This window comes from Abramis brama, assembly GCF_963993115.1.
Source record: "Abramis brama genome assembly, chromosome: 13".
Classification (NCBI taxonomy): domain Eukaryota; kingdom Metazoa; phylum Chordata; class Actinopteri; order Cypriniformes; family Leuciscidae; genus Abramis; species Abramis brama.
In genome coordinates, this window is record NC_139975.1 from 35,160,292 (window position 1) to 35,176,537 (window position 16,246).

General features: G+C 38.4%; 1 protein-coding gene across 1 annotated transcript in view; it reads right to left on the bottom strand.

The window, feature by feature from the left end:
• The window catches only part of LOC311094427 (uncharacterized protein), a 28,213-nt gene extending 15,354 nt beyond the window's left edge, over window positions 1–12,859 (bottom strand). The window contains exons 1-4 of the mRNA XM_084132387.1: window positions 12,726–12,859; window positions 12,506–12,623; window positions 12,328–12,419; window positions 12,101–12,215 (exon numbers count right to left, since the gene is read on the bottom strand). Coding sequence (XP_083988513.1) covers window positions 12,135–12,215; window positions 12,328–12,419; window positions 12,506–12,623; window positions 12,726–12,779 — 345 coding nt within the window. The 5' untranslated portion in view covers window positions 12,780–12,859 and the 3' untranslated portion in view covers window positions 12,101–12,134. The remainder of the gene's footprint in view (window positions 1–12,100; window positions 12,216–12,327; window positions 12,420–12,505; window positions 12,624–12,725) is intronic.
• Window positions 12,860–16,246: the final 3,387 nt, after the last annotated feature.

A 16,246-nucleotide genomic window follows, 5' to 3' on the forward strand; every position in this document is an offset into this window, starting at 1 on the left:
TGTATGTACTGTCTGTAGTAAGTGTAACACTGAACAAAAAAAGGCCTAAGTCATTATGATGAATGGAGAAGAAGTGTTTTCCATTCATCATAGTGTTTTACATTGAGCACATCAGTGTTCAACTGGTTCTTATAAATGTCTATTCATATGATGGTTTGTGTGTGTCATTTGAAAACAAAATACCATTTTGAGAAGAAATAACATTGTTTTGAATGTAAAGTTTCCTTTTGCAGGAGAATTGAGGGGTTTTGCCCATTGTGTGTGTTTTTTTGGATTTGTGTGTAGAGTTCTGAGAATATGAGGCATGCTTTCAGAAAATGTGTGTAAACAATCGAGAAAAACTGTAATGTTTTGTGAGTGTTAGAGCATTTTGCAAAAATGAGTCATTTTGGCCATTGAGCTTCAGTTTTATCCTGTGTGTTAACTGTTTTGAAAATGTGATGTCAGAGTGGGCAAATGTGTCTAAGCAATTGAGAAAAACTGTAAAGGAAAACTCCGGTCAATTTTAACATTGTTTTGTAAATTTGGAGTGCTGTCAGTACAGAGAACAACGATTGTCGAGTTCACGCGCGCGATCATAGGTAACTAAGCAACAGTGGAGAACTCGACAATCGACTACTGTGGACTTCGACCGAAAACAGGAAATAAATACAGGTATGTGCGCTGGCCGAATTAACTTCATTTTTATTCATACACTGTAACAAATTGCTGTAGATTCTACAGCAAAATTCTACAGAAATTTTGTAGTTTTGTATTTTTCAGAAATGTTTTATCATTTTACAAGTTATTACTGTAATTCGCAATGCATTATGGGTCAAAAAGAGTATTACAGTTGTTATCAGTATATTTCCCTGTAAACTGTAAATTAATTTACAGGTAGAGGTGTTTTCACTGTAGTTCATACGGTTTTACAACCATTTACTGTGATGTGGCATTATGGGATTGCGCCGGCTGAATACAGATTTGAATGAAAACTGGTGGACTGGAGCAGGGCAAGAAGAGCTGAAGATAAAAGGCACTATTTACTCAATTTTTGGTAAGTTAACTTAAATTTATGTCCATAAATATTACAATCTCATTGTTACGTCCAAGGACGTATTCATTGCGTGTTTGTAACATATCAAGAGTGTTACGTGCATATGTGTTTTCTCTCTCTTTCTCTCTCTGTGTCTTTCCTTAATAGGATTAAGTGCTACCACCTGTGCTCATTTACTCGTCAGCGCTGTCCGCACACTGATTGGGGCATGTCTGCAGAAATACAAAATAAAGCAGCAGAGAAAGAGAAAGGCGTTTTCTTTTCAGAAGCTGAGCTGGGCTGGGCTGGGCTGAGCTGAGCTGGGCTGGGCTGGGCTGGGCTGGGTTGGGCTGGGTTGGGCTGGGTTGGGCTGGGTTGGGCTGGGCTGGGATTGTGACTGGAGCGCTGATGGAAGGAAGTAGCGTAGATTCCGAAAGTGATCCGAAAATGGAGGATGTGGATAGTGGAGGCGGCGAGAATGAAAGTAGTAAGTGGAGTGTAGTAGAAAATCGGAAAAGAAAGAAACAATCTTCAGAATCGGGCAGTGAGAAAGGAAATCTCCAGACTAGAAGAAGGAAAGAGGAGTATAAGGTATTGTTGAAGTTTGTTGATTCGGTAAATGCGATCCATTGAAGCTGACGAAAACATTGAAAGAAATGATAAGGACAGTTGAAAGCATTACGACTTTGAGGGATGGCAATCTGATGTTGTTTTGTAAAGACAGTAGGCAGCAAAAATCAGCTCTGGGTGTAAAATCGATGATTGGACATAAGGTGATATGCTCGATACAAGAAGAAAAGAATTGGGTTAGAGGTGTTGTAACAGGGATTCCGACAGATGTCACGGAGGAGAAGATTAAAAGAAATATCACGGGAGCAGCAGTAAAGTTTGTCAAACGGCTCAAGTGTGTTAGAAATAACGAGAAGACGGACAGCCTCTCAGTAATGATAAACTTTGATGAAAATAAAATGCCAGAGAAAGTTTATTTAGGATTTGTAAGATATGCAGTAAGACCATACATTCCTCCGCCGTGGCAGTATGCAGAGGTAAGCAGAGATGTGCGCGGTGTGGAGGTGAACATGAGTACGGCAAATGTGGGCAAGATGTAAATCCTAAATGCTGCAACTGTGGTGGGGATCATAGTGCAGGATACGGTGGTTGTCAGGTACGGAAAAAGGCAGTCAAGGTTCAAAATGTTAGAACGACAGAAGGGACAACCCGTTCTCATCTCAGGGCGTCATATAAGGCCGTTTTGTCACGTCCTTCGGCGTTTTCTGCCCACGCATATAGCACCCTTTTGCGTATAGATGACACGCACATGGCTTTCAACCAACTTCAATGTAAAACCATCCGCGATGTAATTACACGCTCAGGGCTTCGCCAGTCGTCAATTCACCTCAACATTGACCGACTGCACAGACTAAAGACGTTTTCAGCAACGACTAATGTTTGCTCTATGATTAGGATTGCCTACACCTAATATAGGAGGTCATTGTTTTCCATTATTTATCTTTCAAGAGGAGTCTATTTGCCATTTTCAACACCCTTATCGTCTGGGAGAGACGCTCGCAGCTTAACCTCCAATGCAACCCACCCGCGTTTTACAGGACGCAGTTGGACTAGCCAATCCAAGTGCGTGATATCAGACGCTTTCAGCAACAGTAGCATGCGTAGGCTACAATTTCGTTTAGTTTTAAATTAGCCTGTGGTAGCCTACTCAATTTAAACGTGAATGTGTGCTAGGTATCCTAACCAAAAACACGACAATATAGGTTCCATCATTCCTTAATTGCCCGCTGGAGTATATTGGCCGAATTCAACACACACCCTTTATCGTGTGTGAGAGACGCTCATGGCTTTCAACCATCAATGCAACCCACGGGCGTTTTACAGGACGCAGTTGGACTCGTCACATATGGACGCTTGGCTAGGACCCCTTGGCGTCACTTTTTAACGCACTGGGTATACCTTTGGCGTCATTTTTCAACGTGCAGAGTAGTCCGATTGACTTCTATAGAAATCTGAACCGGAGCCTGCAGCGTTGAAATTTGACGTCTTGGGTAACACCGCAACCCGTCTGCTGTGTATGGGTCGAGGCTACAATAAATAAAAATAAAAAGGAATAGACTACAATAAATGATCTATGCCAGGGCTAGTCAAATGGCAGCCCCCAGATAATATTTATCTGGCCCTCCAACTGTTTTTTTATGTTTAAAAACCCTCGCAATCTGATTCAAAGTGCAAAATCAAAGTGCCCTCTCTGCGCAAATGTTTAGCGCGTTCATAGGCAACCGCATTCAGCGGTGAGTTTAACAACGCTCAACTGCAGGTAAAACGGCATTCAGAGGTGAGTTTAACAACACTCCACGGCGTGCAAGTAAGCAGTTTAACCGTTTTCTTGTCATGGGTACTGGTACACTGCTTTAACTAGAGCATGCTGGGTTACGTATTTTTATCGGAGGTTTGTTGATGTTAATACATATATATAATATGGTAAGATGTTCAATTAATCTTTTTTTTTATTATTATTATTATTATTTTTTTTATTGATTAAATCCTCTAAATTAATGATGACGTCATTAATGTATGGGGCGATCCCAAGGTCCATTGCGATTAATTAATAGTTGATTAATAGAGATGGATACTATTCTTAAATTTACACATCTAAAAACTGTTGAATCAGGACAAGAAGTTGTTTAGAACCTTTAGATGTGTAAGGCAATTTCGTATGGCAATTTCGTGGCAATTTCTTATGACGGTAAATAATAGAAGGCATTATAAAAATATAGCTTGCTGCACCAAATGTGCAGGCTAGCAAAGTTAGCTAATTGAATTCAAGTTCATTTTTGTCGCATATAATCATGTATCATAGGGGAATGTAATATTTTCAGTATTACATTAGCCCACAACTATTATCCAATATTAGAAATGTTCAGATGAAGAACAGTTGCCAGATTGTTTTGTTTTACAGCCTAATTGTTTAAAATCCACGCAAAATCATATAATTAACACCCAAATAAATCTATAATAAATAATACAAATGAATTCATAACTACAACATTATTGTGGCTCATCACAATATGAAATGATAAATAATTTGTGTGTTCTTTCAGAGGCTATTTAAGGCTACAGTGAACAGTGCAACTGTACAATTATTTTCCATTTCTGTCCTTTGCCTTAAAATAAAAAAATTCCACTTGCCCAAGCCTTTTTTATCACGCATAGATCAACCCAAAACCAACCAAATGGCTGGGAAACTATCCAATCTGGCAACATGAAGAATACTGGTGTAAAATAGGTGTTCGATTCTGAATTGCTTTTTTCTCCCTCATCAGGTCCTTCAATTTTGCCTGCTCTTTATTCTAATCCCCCACCACACATACACATACACACACAGAAACACACACAATAAAGGCACTTTTAAGAGCCATGTCTGTCTTGTGTTTTTCTGTCAAGTATTACTGTAAGTCAGTCATGATGGCAATGGCAGAAACTGCAGAGTACCTCTGGCCTTATCTGAAACTGGCCATTGATTGCATACAGTTCAAGAGGAATGTCCAACTCCATTAAATGTCCTTAAAATAAAATTGCTTTATATATTACTGATGTTTCTAATAATTCAGTGGATTTAACTAATGTCTGATAACTGCTTTTGTTCATTTCAGGTGAGTAAACTTGAAGCTGCAGGATACAAGCCAATTTTATTTATTGGCAAGCCAGATAAAAGGGCTTCGAATAAATGGGTTGCAGATATAATAACCCATCTGCACCCCACTCCTGTCACTAAAATTCTTTTGGAGAAGATGCGGAGGGCCTATGAATTTATCTTGACAAAATGTAAGTAATGTTTTGATTTAGAAATTATGAATGTTTAAAATGTATATTTCTTTGTTAATATGTACAGATTTTAAATGAAAGTAAACTTGTATTATAGCAACCTCCACAGCACAGCAACCGGAGAGTCAAATGGTGCAGCAGGCGGAGAGTCAAACCAAGGAGTCTGAGACTGTATTTGTTCTTAACCTTGTTCCTCTGTCTTCTCCACTCTCTCCAACCTCTCTCTCTCCTACTTCTTCTTCTACTTGTACAACTATTCTTCCTTTACTTTCTTCCAAACTTCCACTGCCATGCTCTAAGTCTTTGCAACAAATGAAAAGGACAAACATCTCTGCCTCGTCACACTATTCTCCCTCTGTCTCTCTTCCATCTCCGTCTGCCTTTTACATTTCCACGTCTTTGTGTCAGGAAGGGCCACGTGTGAAGAACAGAAGAAAAGGTAACTTTTTGCATGGTACATCTTACTCCACACTGTTAATAAATTTGCTCCCAGTCAGAGTTGACTTCATGTAAATTTGATTCGTTTGGCTAACCGGGTCATTGGTAGCCAGTTCACAGTATTTAGTTATTTAGCTGTGGCCAATGTCCAAGGCCTGTGGTTAATGTCAGTCCCTGACTTAAGGTCCTTCCACACTGAGTCTGAAATTTTTGTATGCGTTTTTCCGTATTCATTGTCAAAACACCATTCAAAATTCTTGCTACTGATCCGAAAAATGCAGAAAATCGAACCCGATCCGATTTTTTTTTTATGACGGCAGTGTGTAAACGTGATTGACAAAACATATTTATTCGTCGTATTTCAGAGTCGGTGTGCAAGGACCATTAAGCTAAGAGGACTTTGGGAAAGCCAATCCTGTACATTTTGCTTTCAAAAACAGGGACAAATTTACTTTGACATGAATGGAAAGGACTGCATATCACCTCATGTGAAATGATAAATTTGGACTGATTCAGCTACAAAGCATGGCATCAAGGCTTAATAAACTTTCCGTGTCTTTTCATCATTTCAGGTTGCCGAAAATGTAGTAGGCAGAAGGTTTTCCTCTTTGATCGAATAACTGGGGAACGGATAAATGAGGTAAAATGTGTTCTGTTAGGCTGCTTTCTTGTCTAAATGACTGATTCTGACCTTTCAAAGATAATAAAACAATATGTTATGCCCTAATCAGTGATTGCTAAAACAGTTAAAATAATTATTATTCGTGTTTGTGTGTGTAGGGGAAAGCCGAATTGAAAGTCCACTGGTTGCCATGCACTTGTGTGGTTATTTAATTCTCAGTACTCAGAAGCAAATAGCGATGAGGTGGAGGCATTTGGAAGAGCTAGATCCGGCAGGTAGGCCCTTGTAACCTTTAGGACTAGGCCTGTCACGATAACAAATTTTGCTGGACGATAAAATGTCCAAGAAATTATCGCGATAAACGATAATATTGTCGTTCTGAGACCATTTTCATTTAATATAATTATAATGGCATAATAATGCAGGTACACCTTTTCAACGATCTATAAACTTTTATTTCTAAAGAATATTAAACATTGAAAACGGAAAACATTTTAAATATCCAAAAAAATGAACAAAACAACCAAAAACAATAAAAGCAATGGACTCTTAGTGTCTGTTAACAAAATAAATGTCTGTTAATAAATAAAATGGATGTAAACAAAATTGCACTTCAAAAAAAATTAAACATTAGGCTTTAGACATTAGGCATAAATAGTGATACATTCCATAACAGGCAAAACTGACAGTTAGGACCTTTGTAAACAAATAAAAAAAAAGCCTCAACAAGCCATATCGCACAATTTTGCACTGTTACTCCTGTTACTTTGTCCTCCTGTTACTTTGTCAAGTGATTGTGTACTGTCGGGAAGACGGAGACGCACTTTATTACGCGTGTATGCTACGCACTGAAAATACTTGGTTAGGATTAGGGGTGAGGATTGCGTGCGTATTACACGCCATAAAGAGCGTATCATATGCACGCAAAAACTGTTTTTGGCGTATAAATGGCACGAGAAATAACATTCGTGGTACAGATACGCATTTTCATGTGATCGGGCTCGCTGTCGCAACTCACAACTAGCGTCTTCTCTCTCTCCCGGCAGTCGCCGCAAACAGTCCCGCCAGGGACAAGCGCCGCGGCGCCGCCTCCCCACACAAAGACCATGCAACGCACAAGAGAGTTCACTCCTCCTATACGCTAAAGAACCGAGAGTGGTCATCCAGTCTCTTTGGTAGAGAGAGAGAGACGAGGAAAACAAACAAGCATGCAAATGGAATTATCGCGGCCGGAAAAATTATCGAGCTCATTTTTTTTTATCGTGCAATTAATTGACTTATCGACTATCGCGACAGGCCTATTTAGGACATGCATTCCGATGATGAAAAATTATGGAATAGTCTTCCGAGCATTCCAAAATCGGACACACTCTCTCAGTCCAGACTAAAGACAAATATCTGGACTGTCTTTAGTCTGGACTGAGAGAGTGTGTCTGCATTTTGAATGCTCGGAAGACTATTCCATAATTTTAAAGACAAATGGGCGAATGATCTACCTCCTTGTCTTTATTTAGAATATTCTATTTGTAAGATCCTGGAATTTTGTGATTAACACAATGGATTGTAGGTAATGAGGAGCTGGACCATTCAGTGCTTGCCGAGTAATTAATAGAACTCTAAAATTAGCTGACAGACAGCCAATGTATGGACAATAAAATGGTCCTGATGTGATCAGGTTTTACTGTTTCTAGTAAGTTCTCTAGTGGCTAGCTCTAGCTCTGAACTATCATCCCTCAGTTTATCAGAAACATTTTGAAATCAGTCAATTTTGAGATACATAAAGAAAAGAAAAACTAGTTTGGCATATCAGTACATTTTGGGAAATTAGTACAAAGTGTGAGTGCAATCATCTTTAAATGTTACAGACGCATTTTATTTGATTAAGAGATTAACTTACATCTGTTTAAAACAAATACTGCATGCTAGAATAACTATCAAGAGTAATTTTCTTTTTGTAAGATTAGGGTTACATAGCATAGGTTACATAGCCTATCTTCAGTCAGAACTCGGAGGAGTCTGTTTTTTATTTTTTTATTTTTATTGCAGAACTTATACATACATGATCATGGAAATTAAGCGTTGTTGTATATCTTTCAATGAAAAATAACAACAAAATAAATAAATATCCTGGATTTGCGTACATCAAAAGTCGGAAGAGCCTGTAAATACCATATATGGACAAGTGTGACGTGGCTTTGACGTTTCCATGGCCCCAGAAGGACAAGCTGTGGTTGGACTAAAGTTTAGGTCAGAATAAAAAGTGCTCCATATCGCAAACTATGTTTTGCTGGCGTTATGTTGTCAGTAATACTGTCAGTTAACAATGAGGTATTGTTATATTTAAAGAAATTACACGTTTACCAAGATCCTAACCCTAACCCTATAGTGTAACTACACACTTCAATGAACTACAATTTACAGCGCCTGTCACATGGACACAATGATAGAGGCTTATGGGTAATGTAGTTTAAAAACGTTTAGTAATGAAATAAAATAAATACAATCTTTAATGAACAAAGGGACATCTAAATATGTTCATTATACAAACCTCTTTGACATATTTGAGAGCCAGACTGAAATTTGTTATTTTACTGTGAGCACTTTTTAAAATGCTTTTTTAACACCTTTCCATGTATGCCAGACATCTCTGCCCAACAATATATATTAAAGGCAGGGTAGGTAGGAATGGTCTAAAAAACTTCTTTTTCAAATTTGTTTAAAATTTATGTACATATCAATACATAATTAAAATGTAAGTACTCTGAAAAAGAAAGTATAAAAATCGAGTGTCTGTAGACCTCTCAGGACTGTTTTAAAGACAGTTCATTATTTCCATTCACTCCCACCCCCTCCCTTCTGGGCTCCTTCCAAAGCCACGCCCCCAAAACACATGAACGCGCGACTCCAACCGCTGAGCTGAAGACGCATTATTTACCTGAGACAAGCAGAGAGGAAGGAGCACAGTGCATGTAGTGACATCATGTCAGAATCACATGTAATAAAAAAATCTAACGCTAATTGCTTATGAATATAAACAAATAAGATGTATTTTAGTACTCACTATCAAGCTAGCATATTGATATTGGTAAATTTAAAATATATATTTTTTGATTCGCTAACGAGCTAGTTATATAAGCTAAAAACAGGTTGCATTGATACACTTTTTTACATTACCATCAGTTATATTGTGATGAAGATGAATTTCGTGTAAGATTCATAACATATATGGTGTTCTGCATGTAGGGGTGGGAGATATTGACAAAAATGAATATCTCGATATTTTTTTCCAATATCTAGATATAGATATTCAGGCGATATTTTTGCCATCCTTCAAAGAAATGTGAGCAAACTGGCAAAGAAGGTCCAGTTGGTCTTTTGACTTGCTGCATTTGACCTATATTATTCTAGGCTATAGAAAAAACAATAAAGGAGCTAACTAAACAGAATCTGTGGCACCCCCTACTTTTTCCACTTACAAAAAAAAAAAAAAAAAAAAAAAACTTAACTAGGCACTTCTTGCAACAGTGATTATTAAATCAAACAACAATATTGTTGATGATCAATTCAAAGTAAAAAAAAATTAACATTTTCAAAACGGTATAAATCCATTCATTTTTCCCCCAAAACGCTATAAATCCATCTTTTTTTTTTTTTTTTCTAAATTTATGGTTTGTCTTTTAAAAAAAGTTTTTGTCTTTTATTTTTCGTGTTTGCATTTATGAGGAAAAAACAATATTACTTGACAGTTCTCCATTATGGACGCGAGCGCTCTGAAAGCTGCACTGAGACTTTCAAACTTTAACAGAGACCTCAAAACAGAAAGCACAAAGCCTTTCTTTAAAACGAATTTCGTTTTGTATTAATTGTATCTTAATTTTAATATATTTTTTTTTCATTAATTCATTAATATTTTCATTCCTGCATTAAATACATAAAGTAAATATAGGCTATCAATCACAACATAAGGTGCTTGAACTGGAGATTATATCATCGTGAACCGAACCGTAGCCTCGCCTCACAGGCCTAAAAAATGTGGAATATATTTACAGAAATCTGGTTCTAAACAAAACCATCCAAAACAAAATAAAACTATGTAGCCTAAATGTGCATTTCTCCGGTGCATGCGTTCACTAGCCTACTGCGAAGATCGCGAGTCAAATATCGTCAACTTCATCTTTGCAGCCGACACAGAAATTAATAAACAATTAAAATGTCTTATTGCAATATTTTACACATTCATAATCATTACTTTTGCTGGTTCTTTGAGGCAGCTTTTTAGGTTTATGGCGTTTTGGAAAAGAGCTCTTCACGTACAAACACCGTTTCACCAAGGCACAGCAGCCCTTCAGCACATAAGAACAAAAAGAGAAAAAGCACGGACTTACTAATTACGAAACTTTGATGTGGTTGAACAGCTGAAACAGTCACAAATTCCTCTGCAACTCAAACATTCGAAGGAAGAGAACAGCATTACAGTTTTCAGCGCGTCCTCCTTTGATTGCTGTGTTGTGACTGGAAAAGTGCATGCAGGAGCACATGCGCAAAATGTAGGTTTGTAAAATGTCCTTTTGTAAAATAAAAATAATTTTAGGGCGAAGCAGAGGAGGTCGTGCAAGAGGCCGTGGCGTGCAACTAGGGTCCGAGGAAGTAGAGGCTGAGGACGGGGTGGTCGCTGGAAAGCTACGCCGATATTGACACGCGTTTTATTTCTTTGTTTATCCAAAGACTTTTTGTTCATTACCTTTTCTTGTACTGTCTTCTTTTTTTTGCCTTGTTTGCCTTCACTAACTGCATGCCGGTAATGTGAATTTTGATTGCTCTTTCTCTGCCATTGTTTTGCTATTCCTAGGTTCAGTGCCTCTCGAATTCCTCAAATCAAACGTGCGCGCGTCCGCGCGCAAGTGGGCAGATCCCGTGGCAAAAGGGTTGTTGCCATGGTTGCGAGAGAGAGTGACAGTCGCCTAAGCCAATCCTTTGATTCGTCCCGAATCGAAATAATGAGCTGTGTTTAATACAGATTAAACGGTCTAGAGTCACTTGATTTTTATACTCTTTTTTTCAGAGTACTTACATTTTAATTATGTATTGATATATATAGAAAGTTTTAACAAATTTGGATCTTTTTTTTTTTTTATAGTCCTACCTACCCTGCCTTTAAACATAGCATAAATAATTGTCCTACCAGTTTTCACTTTTATACACTTATCAGACTTTGCATTTGCAGACTTTGCAGAAAGTGCATTTTTTTGCTCTTCCAGGGGTTGCTATGGGACCCCTGGGGGAGGAAGGGCAGTAAAACCTACACACAGGGGCGTAGTTTGTGGGGGGGATGGGGGGAGATAACCCCCCCCAATATTTAAATCTATGCATTACAACCCCCCCCCCCCCCCCCCCCCCCCCCAATATTTATACCATGATCACAATATCAGGAGGCATACCCAAACTTCAACCCCTCCAATGTTCAAACCATGTACTCTCTTCATCATGGACAACAAACTGTACTGAGTCACATTTATATCTGAACATTCTTTTTCTTTCCCGCCTTTTCTATATTTACATCATGCTTGTGTTAGGTTTTGATTATATTGCAAGACTCTGAACTCGGAATACAAAAATACAGTAATACAGGTTCTCTGAATGTGGTTTGAAAATTTGGTTTTGTGTTTAAGGTTTTGAGAATGTGAGTGATGGTTTCAAGAAATGTGTTTTAGCAATCCAGAAAACTGTAACATTATACTGTTAATCAGGTCACAGCTGATAAATCATTAAAATAAAACACAATAAACATTGAGTGGTGAAATGTTTTGAGTACAACAGAATCACATCAGTTGACTATGAAACCTGTACTAGATTACACAGAAAGCACATTGAATATTATGTTGGGAAAAAAATGATGGTGTTCTTCCTTATAATCTGCTTCTTCCATGTCTCTTAACAGGTTTCAATTGGTATACAGCACCCTACAGTTCAACTAATGAAAGTTACTGTACCACACAGTACAGTACTTTAATTAATCATTAAAGATTCAACCTTCAAAGAATCTCTGAAATAGTATGGGGTTACAGAATGACATTTGAAGCATTGTGGGTTATGTGTCATTATGTATCAGAATTGTCAGAAGCAGTCAACAAAAAGTGACAATTACAATTATTTGTGACTAAATGTATTACAAGTAATCATTTCCTCACCGTCAGCCCAATCCTTTACATCATTCATCCAGTCTTACAATTGGCTCGCTGTCACTGTCAATTGCGCTTTCATGGACTCTAGGTTTTGTAACTGGCTTTGCAGAGCTTTTGTGGTCTACAATAACAAACAGTGGTAAGAAACAAAAAACAAATGCTCAATGCACAGCTTCATACACTGCTAACATGCAATACTGAACATCTAAAATTAATTCTACTGATGTCATTACCTTTTGATATCGGCGGGTCAGTGAGATAGCCAAATTGTTGAACTTTTGCTGATTCCAGCGCATGGCCATGAGAGTCACCATGTCTGTGCATCCTGAAAAACAAAGAAAATATGATGTTACCATATTCCTCCTACATATTATGTAAGGATGTAACTAATGCAGTATGTGGTAATCTTACCTGCTTTTGACATATGCTTTCTGGTTACTGCAACCCTAGATAGGAAGGCATTGCACTGTTCCACCTCCTCCCCTAGAGTTAAACCAGCACCGTCCTGATATGCCCCACTCCATTTTACCTGGTTAAGAATAAATAAATAAAAACCATAAAAAAAAACAGATGTTTGCAGATGTTAACAGTTCAGATAATAAGATTCTATCGCATAGCAACACTTCCTTACCTCGCATTTAAAATCATGGGCTTTGGCATGAAATACCGAAAGGAATGGCTTCATGTAGGACTCCGTGCCGACACACCGCAAGCTCCAATCCCTCCTCGTCTACCTTGCTGGCAGATCTTTATGAGGTATCCCTGGCTGCTGACCACTCCCCTCCACAAACACTTCTTCCACTGACCTACAATATGGAAAATTGTTGATGAAAATAAGACTATCCTAAACAAACTCTTCAGAAAGAGGTTATTATAGTGCTGTAGTCTAATTATAATCTAGAATTTTACATGTTTGGTTGTGTTGTGAATGTGGTCTACAAATCGTTTCACGTCTTCGTCCTTGGCTATGAAGACGCCTTCAAAGATGGCCTGTTGCTCAGATCTAAAAAAAAAACAAAAAAACAACAATTGGTGATGGACAACAATTTATGATAACTTAAAATCTGAGATTTCTTAGTTCACATTAAAGAGCTATGTTTTCTTATTAATACAAACACTGTGATACACAGTTTGGAGTAGCTAGCAGCATTCTTGAAACGGTAATGCTTGCGGTTTCCATCAACTGAAACTGCAAGCATATCTAGGGTGCATGCAGGACAGTTGAAGGGCTCTTCCTTGCATATGTTGTCCACCTCAAATCGCACAGCCTCCCACTCAGACAAACTTTTCAGAAAACTGTCTGCTGAGATCTTGCTTATCAACCAACAACTCAAAGATATCAACAACACTGCAGGATAGATAAACTCAATACTCACACGACCAAAGCGGACAGTTGGCTGATTCTGTATTCTTAAAAATGCTTGGCAGGACGGTCCTGGTGCCGCCATCTTCATTTCTTCAAATGAAAAAAAGACATCTGTGGCATAAAGTGTGGCAAATTGAAGGGTTGCAGGCCAGTAGTCACTTCTGTTTAGGTCATTGACAGTCCAAGTGGCTTGGCATGCCTCACAAATTAACTCGGGCATGGTTAGATCATGTCGTCCTGGAAATATCAAAAACACATCCACTGTAATGTAAACCAGGGTTTGGGTTCTTTGTACTATTTATATATTACTTTGTATACTTCATGTATTTTTAGTTTTATATCTATGTCAAATTTGTAGGGAGTCGCGTATGGATAGATATTTATTTTAAAGATGCTTCTCAAACAGGACAAAATAAAGTTCTTCACATTCTTACCATTCATTGTGACCACAGCAACAATCTTTCCTGGACTAACCCTCAATAACTCTGGTGAACAACCACAGATTTTGTCAGGCATCTCCACAGGTACAAGCCGGACTGAAAAAGATCATACAGTACACTTGAATTATGTTAATTTGTATTGACTGAGAAATATAAGATTGTAATAGATCAATGGCAATGAAGCATATTGCAGAAAAAGTACTCAAGATGTGCTCAAAAATCTGACTGACACAGAGTATCCACATACATTCAAGATAAAACAATAAAAGACAAAAAGTCATCATTTAAATAGTAAAGCTTATGAGCTTAACTATTCTGAGATATATGTTGTACACACACAAACCAGAACTTACCACAATGGGAAAGAGCCGTTGACCACAAAAGTTGTTGGAGGCAATGGCTGGAAGAATCCAGCAGTCATGGCATCTCAGTTGTGAAGTACATGTCTGGTGTGCATGCTGACGTCACAATCAGCACAGAGGAAGGGATGTGGTTGGCAGTCACAACACCAGTCACTCACAGCCGCTGGATTTCTCCCACACTGTTGGCAGATGTGTGTTGCCACATTTTCTTGTGCCGCAGCCGTGTTCACCAGACGGGGTCTCTCTGCCCTCCACCTCTCCGAAAAGAGACTTTTTGTCGTTTGCTCCAGTTCGAGGAAGCCAGAAGAGGATCTCTTGGGGTTTCAAGAGGTGATGTGTACTCCATTTGTGTACAGTGTACTCCAAGTGTACTCCATTTGTCTGTGAAAGGAAATTTTAAATTTTAAAATAGAAACATTTATTTACATTCTAACCCACTGTCATACAAGGGCTAATGGAAACACAATGAAGTACACACCAACAGTCTCTGGAATAAATGTTTTCTGTGTTGACAAATCTTGCGCGATATCCTAAATTGCCGAATGCATTGTTTTTTTTTCTGTTTACATTTCATGGTGTGACACTTCTCTTCTCCCATGATCGAACACAGAATGCTGCTACGTCAGAGCGGCCAAAGCGTCAACAAGCTTCCTCTCGCATTCGAGACGGATTTGAATCCGATCGCTCAAACCACTTCAGGAGGAGGTCTGAGACGCACTCCAGACGAAACTGGACAAGTGTAAATGCATCTGGTTGTTGAAACCACATATGTTAATTGTACTCCTCCCAAAAATGGTAAAAAAAATAAACGTGTGAGAGCGTGTAATAGGCTATATGTAATGTTATAGCCAGATATGACGACGCTACTGCAACACGCATCACCGTGACCGCAGATGAGAAGCTGAGCATCTATTCATTAAGCCAACGTGCAAACTATAATCAAAGTGAAAGTGAGAAGCTTAACACACAATCTTTATCATTAAAAGTAAAGCAACGAAATGATCTTACCAGGGCTGTTGCTGCTCTCTCTTATTGCGGTCTTTGATTTTCAAATTTTAGCTGATGATCAATAAAATGCAGCTCCTGTTGCTTTCGGTGACGTGCACTCCATTAAATCTGCATATAGCGCGGGAATTGAAGATCGGATTTAAATCCGTATCGCAAAAACACATTTATGTGACCAGGTGTAAATGGAATCGTTTTGATAAAGCAGATATCAGATCTGAGAAAACGCATGAAGTGGCCAGGTGTAAACAACCCCTATAACATGTAGCCTATAAGATGTGAAAGTGTGTGTCTTTGTGTGCATGCACCTGCATTTATTTACTCCCTCTATGAGTTTTGTTGGTTTACAAACAGGAAAAATGTCCACATCCAGGATACAAAATGTTATCTTTATTGTTTTGAGTTACTATGAGTATGCAATGGAACAGATTGTTGTCATGTAGGCTATTTAATATATTGATTAATTAATTTATTCATCTATCCATCCATTCATTCATGTTTGCTTCCAAGATTAATGCGTTTGGATGTGAAACATTTTGCCTCACTTTCACCAGCAGAGGTCCTCGTCAAGCTCTGGTTTGAAAAGCTTTGTGTAATGAACTTTTTTCTGATACAATTGTGTTGAAAGCTTCGCTGGTTCATAATGCTTCACTTCACCTTCACTACAGAAAACACAGGCAAAAAGGGAATCCAGAAAACAGGCAGAGAATAATAAAAAAAAACAAGACACATGAAACCAGGATAACACTTAGAAATGCAGAGTAACAGAAAAACTTTTGCAAGGAATGACAGCACATACAGGGGTTATATAGGCAATATTAACAAGGTTGCGAGACAGCAGAATGTAAGCAAGCATAATGGGTCCAGGCAGTGGGTTATGGGAAATGTAGTCCATGATAAGATGGCGAGAGTCGGGAGGTGTTTCCCCCTAGTGGAGATCATGGGCACTCCAGCTGGTGGATGTGACAGTCTTATATGA